Source organism: Hemitrygon akajei, chromosome 11 (assembly GCF_048418815.1).
Source record: "Hemitrygon akajei chromosome 11, sHemAka1.3, whole genome shotgun sequence".
NCBI classification, from domain to species: Eukaryota; Metazoa; Chordata; class Chondrichthyes; order Myliobatiformes; family Dasyatidae; genus Hemitrygon; species Hemitrygon akajei.
The window spans coordinates 4,782,347-4,793,302 of NC_133134.1; the positions used below are offsets into that span (position 1 = coordinate 4,782,347).

General features: G+C 42.6%; 1 protein-coding gene across 1 annotated transcript in view; it reads right to left on the minus strand.

Moving 5' to 3' along the window:
* The window catches only part of adcy9 (adenylate cyclase 9), a 129,441-nt gene extending 119,138 nt beyond the window's left edge, over window positions 1–10,303 (minus strand). The window contains exon 1 of the mRNA XM_073060087.1: window positions 8,304–10,303. Coding sequence (XP_072916188.1) covers window positions 8,304–10,011 — 1,708 coding nt within the window. The 5' untranslated portion in view covers window positions 10,012–10,303. The remainder of the gene's footprint in view (window positions 1–8,303) is intronic.
* Between the last annotated feature and the right edge of the window lie 653 nt (window positions 10,304–10,956).

A 10,956-nucleotide genomic window follows, 5' to 3' on the forward strand; every position in this document is an offset into this window, starting at 1 on the left:
AAAGGTCAAGTGCTCTGGATGTAGTCCTTAAATAACTTGAACAATTATTATAGAAAGAAAACAAAAATACTTCATATCATCACAATCATATAGAACAGGCAATTAATTCATAATCCACAACTGCACTGTGAAATGTCAAATCACAGCGCAATATTCACACCCTATTAAAATCTGTCTTCAAAGAATAATTCTTAGACCATAAACACTAGCTGGCTGAGGATTAAAAGCAGCAATATTGGAATTCTGACAAACAAGCTACTTAATCCAGACTCCACTGATCGAGGACTTTACTCGCAATTCCGTCCACAGTAAATGGGATTGTAAAGGTCAACTCTTCTTTATCCTCTGCACAATTAACACTTGTAATGACACCATGAAGAACTACTCCAGGAACCAGATAGATGAAGTACTACAGGTCCTAGTTATGTGCAGTCTCATCAGCTCAGAAAGAGCAGCCAGATGGTTTTTGCAATAGCACATTTAACGCGCCTGACAGAAGTTTCACAGGCACATTACTGGAAGTTTCCCTGAGACTATTATCATTGGGTAAATAAACACTGGGTTCTTACATTGGGTTAAATTTTAGAATCCTGCGTCACATCTGGGCACTAAAGCAAAGACATAAAAGATCCATTTAAGGAAATAATAACACGTTTGTAAAATATTCCTATATTAGTCCTTCATTTTTTATATTTTGAACCTTTCAAAATTTGGAATCTTTAAAAGGGAAGAAAGAACATCTTACACAGGATAATATAGGATAAATGGCACAAGAATAGTTCATTCAGTCTAATTAGCTGTTGCTGATGTTTAAGTCTTTTCTTATTTTTTACTTGTCTAAATCCTTGTTCCCTTCTGTCTCGTGTGCCTGCCTTTAATGTAGTGTGTCAATATTAATATCTATTACTGCTGGTGGTACAACGTACACATTCTCACTGCTTTCAGAAGATAAAGTTTCTTTTGAACTACTTAATGGATTTCTTGATGATTGTCATGTACTTACAGTATGGTCTTCCCCACAGAGTATTCTCTCTATACTACTGTTAAAATCCTTCATAATCTATTATGTCACCTCTTAGTTTCTCATGCCAACAGAAAAGAGACCCAAGCGCCTTCAGGAATATTGCCAGATGTTACTGTTTGATGGCTACCTATCCACATCCCATCTCTCATTCAACATCAGAAGACTAAAGAGCTGATTATTGACTTCAGAAGGAGGAAACGAAATCAGTGAGCCAGTTCTCATCAGGGGATCAGAGGTGGAGAGGGTCAACAACTTTAAATTTCTCAGTGTTATCATTTTAGAGGACCTGTCCTGAATCCAGCACGCAAGTGCCATTACGAAGAGAGTACAGCAGTGCTTCTACTTCCTTAGAAGTTTGCCTAGATTCGGCATATCATCTAAAACTTTGACAAACTTCTATAGATGTGTGGTGGAGGCATATTGACTGGCTGCATCACAACCTGGTATGGAAACACCAATATCCTTATAGGGAAAAGCCTACAAAAAGTAGCAGATATGGCCCATCATTTATCACATCTACACAGAGCACTGCAGCAAGAAAGCAGCATCCATCATCAAGGATTCCCACCACCCAGGCCATGCTCTCTTGCTGCTGCCATCAGGAAGGAGGTTCAAGAGCTCAGAACCCACACCACCAGGGTCAGGAACAGTTATTACTCAGACATCAGGTTTCTTGAACCAGAGGAGATAACTTCACTCAAATTCACTTGCCCCATCACTGAACTGTTCCAAAAAAACCTATGGACTTGCTTTCAAAGACTCTTCATCTCATGCTCTCGATATTAGTTTTTTTTCTCTTTTTGTATCTGTATATGTTGTCATTTGCATATTAGTTAGAGTGGTCTTTCATTGATTCTATTGTTTCATTTACTCACTGTGAATGTCCGCAGGAAAGTAAATCTGTTATATGGTGACGTATATGTACTTTGATAATAAATTTACTTTTAACTTTAATTTCAAAGGTAAGTGTTGAATGACACATATGAGAGACTAAAAAAAACTGGAGTCATTTTTTAAAGGTTTGAAAGAAGACAAAAAAAGTTGTTGAAATATTAAAGGAGGAAATTTTCCACTGGAGGTTACACTAGCTTATTTAAAGCCAACCAGAAAAACTACAGGGGAGATGAGAACATTGTTACTAACTATTGTAGCAAACTGTTATGATCTGGAACGCATCACACGGAAAGTTAAAGGCAGCAAATAGTAACTTTCAATAAAGATCTAAGTAAATGAGGTCACTTGCAACGTAATCAAAAAGATGCTAGTTTTCAATTTATTTCAATTTCCTGGCATTAAGACATTTAATGCAGTTTGCACATCAGAAAATGCTTACAAAAAGTAAACTTATAAGTAGTACAAATGTATCCAGCTAATTGCCACATTTATGATGGCCTCTCTACTTTCACCTGATAACTCACTTCAAAGCCAACCTTGGACAATTTGAAATGTCTTTATACAAAATGAATACATGTTCAAACACTATAGGCTAACTTGTCGTAGACTATATTATCTTATCCTAAGGTTCATAAGAACAATTGTTGAGCTTGTTATACCAGTTGCACAGAAGTGAGAACACAATATTTTGATTGCACCTCAACGCATAACTATTAGTGATTCCTTATGCTCCAATTTCCAAATCAGCCATCACAAGGGCTTCATAAGTACTTAAGAAATAAATTGACTTGGATTTTAAATCTAGACTCATTTGCAATGAAAAATATAGTTTATTAGGATATCAATATGATAATGCTGGGAGTAGGACAGAAGTAGGATTTAATTTCTTTTCAAACCAAAAAGACAAGTCCATCATGTTCCCTACAATTAGTACCGGTAACCTATACAATAGGACTCTAAATAAAATCAGTGTCAGAAACTCTAAACCATACATTTCCAGCATTTGAAATCAATAACTTTGCTGCTACTTGCCACAGCATTCCAGAAATATTTAGAAGCTCAACTGGAATTATCCACAGTATTACTGCCTCGAAACAAATATTTCTGCTTAGTCTCCACTTGATTCAAGATTGTTTAATGTCATTTCCAGTACACACATGTAAAGGAGAACAAAATAATTGTTACTCCGGATCTGACACAGTAGAAAAAAAACAATGAGAAAACAAAAACACTGCACTTATAAATACATAAGATAGCTTAAATGATAAAGTAGTGGTGATTGGGGGTGTGAAGGGGTGGATTATTGGGTGGAGGTGTTGATAAGTTAAATTAAAAACTTGTGCAAAAACATAAATAACAATTTTTTTTTAAAGTGAGGTGGTGCTCAACAGCTCAATGACAGAGGGGAAAAAGCTGTTCCTGAATAACTGAGTGTACACGCTCATGCTTCTGTGCCTCCTTCCTGAGGGTAACAATAAGAAGGCATGCCCTGAGTGATGGGGATCCTTAATAATTGACGTCTCCTTTCTGAGACACCACTCCTTGAAGATGTCTTGGATACTGTGGAGACTAATATCTATGATCAAGCTGACTAACTTTACAAGTTTCTGTAGTTTCTTTCAATCTTGTGCAGTCAACCCCCCCACCCCCATACCAGACAGTCAGAATACTATTCCACAGTACATCTGTAGAAGTTTTCAAGTAGTTTCAGTGACAAAGCAAATCTCCTCAAACTCTTAATGAAATACAGCCACTGTTTTGCCTTCTTTATAACTGCATCGATACGTCGGGACCAGGCTAGATCCTCGGATCTTGACACCCAGGAACTTGAAATTGCTCACTCTCTCCACTTCTGATCCCTCTGAGGATTGGTTTGTGTTCCCTCATCCTACCCTTTCTGAAGTCCACAATCAGCTCTTTGGTCTTACTGACGTCAAGTGGAAGGTTGTTACTGTGACACCACTCAACTAGTGATACATCTCTCTGCTTTATGCCCTCTCGTTTCCATCTGAGATACTGCCAACAATGATTGTATCATCAGCAAATTTATAGATGGCATTTGAACTATGCCTAGTCACAGTCATGGGTATAGAGGGAGAAGGGCAGTGGGCTGGGGAACCCTGAGGTGTGCCAAGAGTTGATCATTAGCAAGAAGGAGATATTACTACCAATTCACACAGATTGAGGTCTTCTGGTTAGGAAGTTGAGGATCCAATTGCAGAGGGAGGTAGATCCCCAGGTTCTGTAGTTTATCGATCAGGGCTGTAGGAATGGTGGTGTTAAACACTGAGCTACAGTCAATGAACAGCATGCTGACATAGGTGTTTGTACTGTCCCAGTGATCCAAGGCTGCATGAAGAGCCACTGACGTTGCACCTGTTGTAGACCCATTGTGGCGATAGGCAAAATGCAGTGGGTCCACACCCTGGGTGTCAAGATCTCCAAGAATCTAACCTAGTCCCTATATATCGATGCAATTATAAAGGCAAGACAGCAGCTATATTTTATTATGAGGTTGAGGAGAGTTAGTATGTCACCAAAAACACTCACAAATTTCTACAGATATACCATGGAGAGCATTTTAACTGGCTGCATCACCGTCTGGTATGAGGGGGGCTACACTGAACCCTTGAACATTTTTTTTAAAAAGCTATTATACTGTTATTTTTGCTTTTGAACTTATCACTACTTAAACAAGGTGAGCTGGTCATTTTGGGCTGTAGAAAAGTCAAGGATTATGGGAACTGGGAGGAAAGCGATTAAGCAAATTATCAATTCAGCCATGATTTTACTGAATGGACACAGACTCCCACTTGACACAGAACAATTCCCCACTCCTAACCATTATATTCTTGAACATTTCAAAAGAAAAATTAATATGCAGGGTCACAATGGATATTACACCATTACTATGGCCAGAAATTAAGTTAACATATTCATCTGATAGGAGGTTATTAACATGCATCATTAACTGCATCTCTATCCACAGGAGCTATCTAATGGCAATTTTTAAAGTTGGGATTTTGAACACCTGCATTTTTTTGGCCGATAAAACAAAACTGTCTCCAGCAACAAGTTAATGTCCTATTGGCAACAATGAAAATTTAATGTAGGTGGTTTGGAAGAAACTTGGGTTTCATTTACATCAAGTTAAATTCCATTCAAAAGTAACTCCAAAAACAAGCTCATTATCCACAATATTGCTTCAGAACATGAATTACAGAATCAAAATAAGCGAATCAAAAATACATTTTCTTAAACATCAAAACTGGAGTTGATCATTGGAAGCTATCCAACAACTCAGCAATTCTTTTTTAAGATTATTTACATAAAGATTAGAATGAGCTTTATCAAAAGGATTACAGGTGCAAACATAGCTAAGTAGATGGCCTGGTTTTAACTTCCATGAGCTATGGTGGGGCTCAGAATCAGATTCAATTATTTGTCACATGTACACTGAATCATACAGTGAAATACGCCGATGGTGTTGACAAACAATATAATCTGAGGATGTGCTGTGGATAGCCTGCAAGTGTTGCCACACATTCCGGTGCCAACACAGCATGTGCACCTTGTCCACAGAACAACACAAACATCAACAGGAACAAAACAACAGCAGCAAAACAAGTCCTGTCCCTCCCTGCCACTCACTCACACAGTCTATCCAATCCCAGGATAGACTGCCTCTGGGCCTCCAGTGGATTCAGAATCACACACATGAATCATGACATTTATTTTGCAATAATAAATAGTACAAAAGACACCAAAAACTTAGAATAACAGCAACAGTACTAATCAGAGATGCAGAGCAAAGAACCCATCAGCTCACTTCATCTTGCCAACCATCAGGCCCTCCAATATTAATGCCTGCGTTAATTCTGTATTCCTCCACGCCTAGCTCATTCCAGTGCCTGTCTAGATGCCTTTTAAATGTTGTTACTGAGTTCCCCACTTCTCCTGCCAGCTCATTCCAGATACCAACTACTCACTGTGAAAAATTTACTTGTTCGAACTCCTTTAAACCTTCTTCCTCTCATTTTAAACCAATACCCTCTAGTTTTCAACACCCCTACCATGGGAAACAGACACTGGTTATTTACTCTATCTATGTCTTCCCATTTTCATACCTGTACGTCACCTGTCAGCCTCATCAATCCAAGAAAAATAGACCCATCCTATACAAGTTCTCCAGATAACACAGCGAGGTGACAGGTAAATGATTTCTGCATCCTCTCATACTTAATCAAATCCTTCCTATACTGTAAGAAGTAGAAATGTACACAATACTCTAAATGTTGCCTAAACAACATTTGGTGCAAGTCTAACTATGACATCATAACATATATTTCAATGCCTTAGCCAACGAAGGCAAGAATGTCATTTGCCTTCCTCGCCACCTTGTCTACATTGCCAGAGTCACAGAACCATGTACACGTCTCCTCTGTTCAACAATCCTTAGGACTGTCATTCATTATGTTCTCCCCTGTTTTATCTTCCCAAATGCATCACTTTGCATACTTGTCTGAGTTCAATTCCAATTGTCATTCACTTGCCCATTCCCTTTCTAACTTTAGACAACCTTCATTAATGTCCAGTATACCAACTTTGATGTCATTTTCAAACTTGCTAATAATGCCACCTACATTCTCAAAGCATTAATATACATGGCCCAGCACTGATCTTTGTTGCACACCACTGGCTGCATTTACCCAAGGAAAGAAATCAACCTTGCCTGAACTTAAAAAGACAGCTTTTACGTCTGTTATTGAGTACAGAATTAGTCACCAAAAAGTGGTCAGGTACCCAACTAAAACCTTGCATGCAATAACTGATTTTCTACGTTTTTCTCATTCAGTCCACAAGGTTAACATGATGGTTGGTTTTAACTAGAGATAACACACTGGGTAAGAGATAATCTTTTGTAGAATGTGTTGGAAATGTTCCTTTCTCAAGAATTGTATATTTTTGACACGTAAGTAATACTGCATAATATTCATACTTTGTAAAAAAAAAATCCTAGAAATATTGACAAAAAATCAAAATTGAAGATTCAGAGTCTTGTGCTATGTTTCACTATTTCTTATATTTCATAACAGATGCAAGTCAAGTTTAATTTTTCAATAATGGCTGGCAAATAACTGAATATTTTTTATAGTGAATCATCTAAAGTGCTTGTTTACAATTTCTTCAGAATTAGTTTCTCACATTAAGTAGTAAAATTTTAATTTTTCCTGACCTAAACATTAGACGTTCCAGTATGAACTATGACATAGGATTACAAAAATACTCTGTACTTTTCCAAGAAGCAGATTTACTCTAAGTGATGTTTCTTCTGGGATCCCACTAAAGGTTCCAAGCTAAAATGATTATTTCCTGGATACAAAACAGTTCACACTGCTTAACCCCTACTTACACTGCTGACTTAGCGCTCACATTGTCAATCCATCTCAAATTAAATATGGCTCCCTAAACAAACTTGACAACTTGCAACCAATTTAATATAGGTGGGGGGGGGGGGGATTGCCAAAGATACCAAATATTTCTCTTCTGCACTAGTACCTTGTCCTAAAATACACCCACCCTCATTACTAATACACAAAACATTAAGAGAAAACCATCTTCAGTTCCCCCAATGAAAAACTGGAGATAAAGGATAGTTGACAGGGGAAGAATCCCGTCTCTTAGGGTCAAAGAGCACCACAGCAAAGAACTATTAATCAGCCTAGCCCCGTCAGGTTTAATCACAAACAAGAGAAAATCTGCAGATGCTGGAAATCCAAGCAACACACACACAGCCCAAAACGTTGACTATACTTTTCTCCAAAGATACTGCCTGGCCTGCCAAGATCCTTCAGCATTTTGAGTGTTGCTTCCATCAGGTTTAATATTGCTGGAATGCATTGTGCAATTTGTTGTTTGGTGGCGAAAGTACATTGCAATATATAATAGGTAAACTAAATTACAATAAGAAATATATATTTAAAATTAAATAATGCAAAAAGATCAAAAAAATTGAATTATTCATTCAGAAATCTGAGAGCATAATATATTAACTGATTTGCCCTTTTGGATGAGACCTTGAGTATTAATTGAAGTTGGATTTCCATCATAATTTGCATATACATTCTGCAGACATGAGAAATTAATTTTTGCTATAAATTCTCTGGGGTAATTACTTTTTCAAAAACAACAAACATATTTATCACTGGACTGCTAATAAGAAAATTAAATATTTTAGCTTACAAACTTATCAACTGTCAATAAAACCTTCGATCCTCTCTATAAAGATTAATTCATTTCCACCAACCAAAGGTTACTGACCTAGTAGGGTAACACTCTATTGAGTACTTTATAAAACAGAACAGAATATAAATCAGGCAATTACCTTTCAGCTGGTCCGCAACCACACTTTGTGTGCCAACCCTTTCCATCACTTTTCCATCCTCTTTCTGGTAACGTTCATCTAAGTACTTGGCAGTGACCTCAGAAAGGTGGACCTTTCCGGCTACCCCAAGTTGTTCCATCAAGTTGGCCAAGTTCACGTCGTTGGACCAAACGTCAAACTTAAAACGTTTCATTCCTAAAATGCCACAGAGAACAGTGCCAGTGTGCACCCCGACTCTCATGTTGACCATCTCTTTTTTCTCTTGGCAAAATTGTTCGATGGCCTGAATCATCCCCAATCCCATCTCAATGCAATAGTACGCGTGGTCGGTGCGGGGCTCTGGGCAGCCGGCAACGCAGTAGTAGCAGTCCCCCAAGGTGCTAATCTTCTCGCATCCCGTGCCTTCGCAGAGGCGGTCGAAGCGTCCGAAGAGGTCATTGAGAAGGCCGACAAGCAGGTGGGCCGACTTATTGGCGCTCATCTTCGTGAAGCCCACAATGTCGGCGAAGAGTATACTGACTGGTTCCATTTTCTGCATGGTGAAGGGTCTGAAGATGAGGTGCGCCCTTTGGATTGATGTCTTCTTCTTCTTGCTCTTGGGGCTGGATGTCGAGTAGCGTTTGAAGGAGTTCTCGCTCTCGTCGTCACCTTGCTTCATCAGCTCGTCGGCCACCATCCTGGGCATTACCGAGTGGATCATGCGCTCCTTCAAGGCCTTCTCCACTTCCAGGTCCTTGCCGTGCATGATGGACTGGCCCACCTTGAGGAAGGTGGTGCGAGAGCGCACCTGCGACATGGTGAACAGGTGGATGCCCACGGCGTGCACACAGGCGTGTAGGAAGAATTTAGCCAGGGCCTCGAGCACCAGGGGTTGGGAGCCCGGGCCCCGCCACCACTCAGCACTGCTTAGGTAATAACCCAACAGTTCGAAGAGCAGCGAGTAGGAGACGCCGAAGAGAAAACAGAGGTATAGGGGCAGTGGCATGACGGTGTAAAGCAGCAGTAACACCTCTACAGATATCGAGAAACTCCCCACCGGCGACAGGTGCGTCCAACAGGGAGCCGGGGTCCGGCTCTCGTTCCAGCCGCAGCCGCTGCCCTCCAAGCCTCCGCCTTGGAAGCGGGTGGCCAGCGACAGGGCGAAGACCAGTAGTGTGAAGAGCAGAGAGATGCGGACATAGTGGCGGGAGTACAGGCCGCTGAAGGTGACCGCCAGCAAACCGGCGCAGCACGACATGAAGAGCAGGGTGGGGGCCAGGAAAGCGGCGGCCAGGCCGCGGGCCGACTCCTTCACCACGCAGCCGAAGTAGATGGCCCAGAGCAGCGCGGCCACCATGAGGTAGAGCAGCGCGTACCTGAAGCGGCGCTGGGTCTGCGGGAAGCAGCGCTCCAGACACGCGTCCTCCAGCTTGCGGGAGTCGAAGGCGGGGTCCCACCACTTGCCCGACGCCCGCTCGAAGAGCTGCGGGAACTTGCGGCGGCGGCGGGGGCTACGAGCCGCCCGCCTCACCGACTCGCCCGAACTGCAGCTGGACGAAATGCTATACTTGGTGGGCCCGGGGCCTTGGTGCTGAGGGGCGGGGGCGTCCGCCGTCGCCGCATGCTGCTGCTGTACCTCCCGCTGCCTCCCGATCTTGACAGCGACATGGTTACAGTCCTCGCTAGCGTCGCAGTAAACCTCGGTGCCGCGCTGCTGCTGGGCCGCCATGTAGAGAGTCCGCGACCTGCCGCCGCCGCCGCCGGGGAATGTGTCGGGAGCCGGAGTCGGCGGCCCTCCACTAACGTTCTCGTCGGGTGCTGCTGTATGGTGTGCGGCCGCTCTCTCGCTCCATCCACCATTTCCGCCGCGGCCAATGGCGGGGGTTTTGGGGAGAGGGAGAGGCGGGGGTTGAGGAGGTGTGTGTGGAACGGGGGGAGGGTGGCTGGCGGTGGTCAGGGGCGCTTCACATACGGGCACCCGCTACCGGAAACAACGGACTCACTCCCTCCTTCCCCCACGCGTGCGTACACCGATCGGATCCCAACCGCCAAGCTGGAGCGTGCCCGAGCCAGAGTCACGTGGTGCGGCCGCGCGCTCGCGTGTGTGTGTGTGAGAGCCCGCGCGCCGCCGCCGGGCGGGAAGCTGACGCTCGCGATCAGTTCGCCGAGTGCTGGCTGCCATCGGAGCTCCGTTCTGGAGTTCACCTCGGCGGGCGTGGAGTGCACTGGCACTGTAAAGGAGTAGGGGAGGGAATGCAGGGAACATATATGCTGTGGGAGATGCAAACTGGACGCAGGATTAGTTGTGAGGGAAAATTGGCAGAGCTGAGGAGTTTTAACAGTGAAGGATTCCCTCATCTGGAGATCACCTGAGAGGGTATGGATGCTGATTCAGTCACGTCTTTTGAAAAGGATTTAGATAAATACTTGAAGTGAATCTTTCTTCAGGACTCTGAGTGAGCGAGAGCGGGTGTAATTTGATAGCTCTACAGTGCACCGAAGGGCCTCCTCCTGTTCTGAATCATTTAAATGTAATGATACCCGTGTCTTGTGTCAAAACAATCACGGGTTCCCCCTTCGACCTCCTTTTCGATTCCCCCTGCAGTTTGATTATGCTAGTCTCGCCACAACCATCTAGACAACACTTGCAATTTCTTATTTATAAACTCAATAT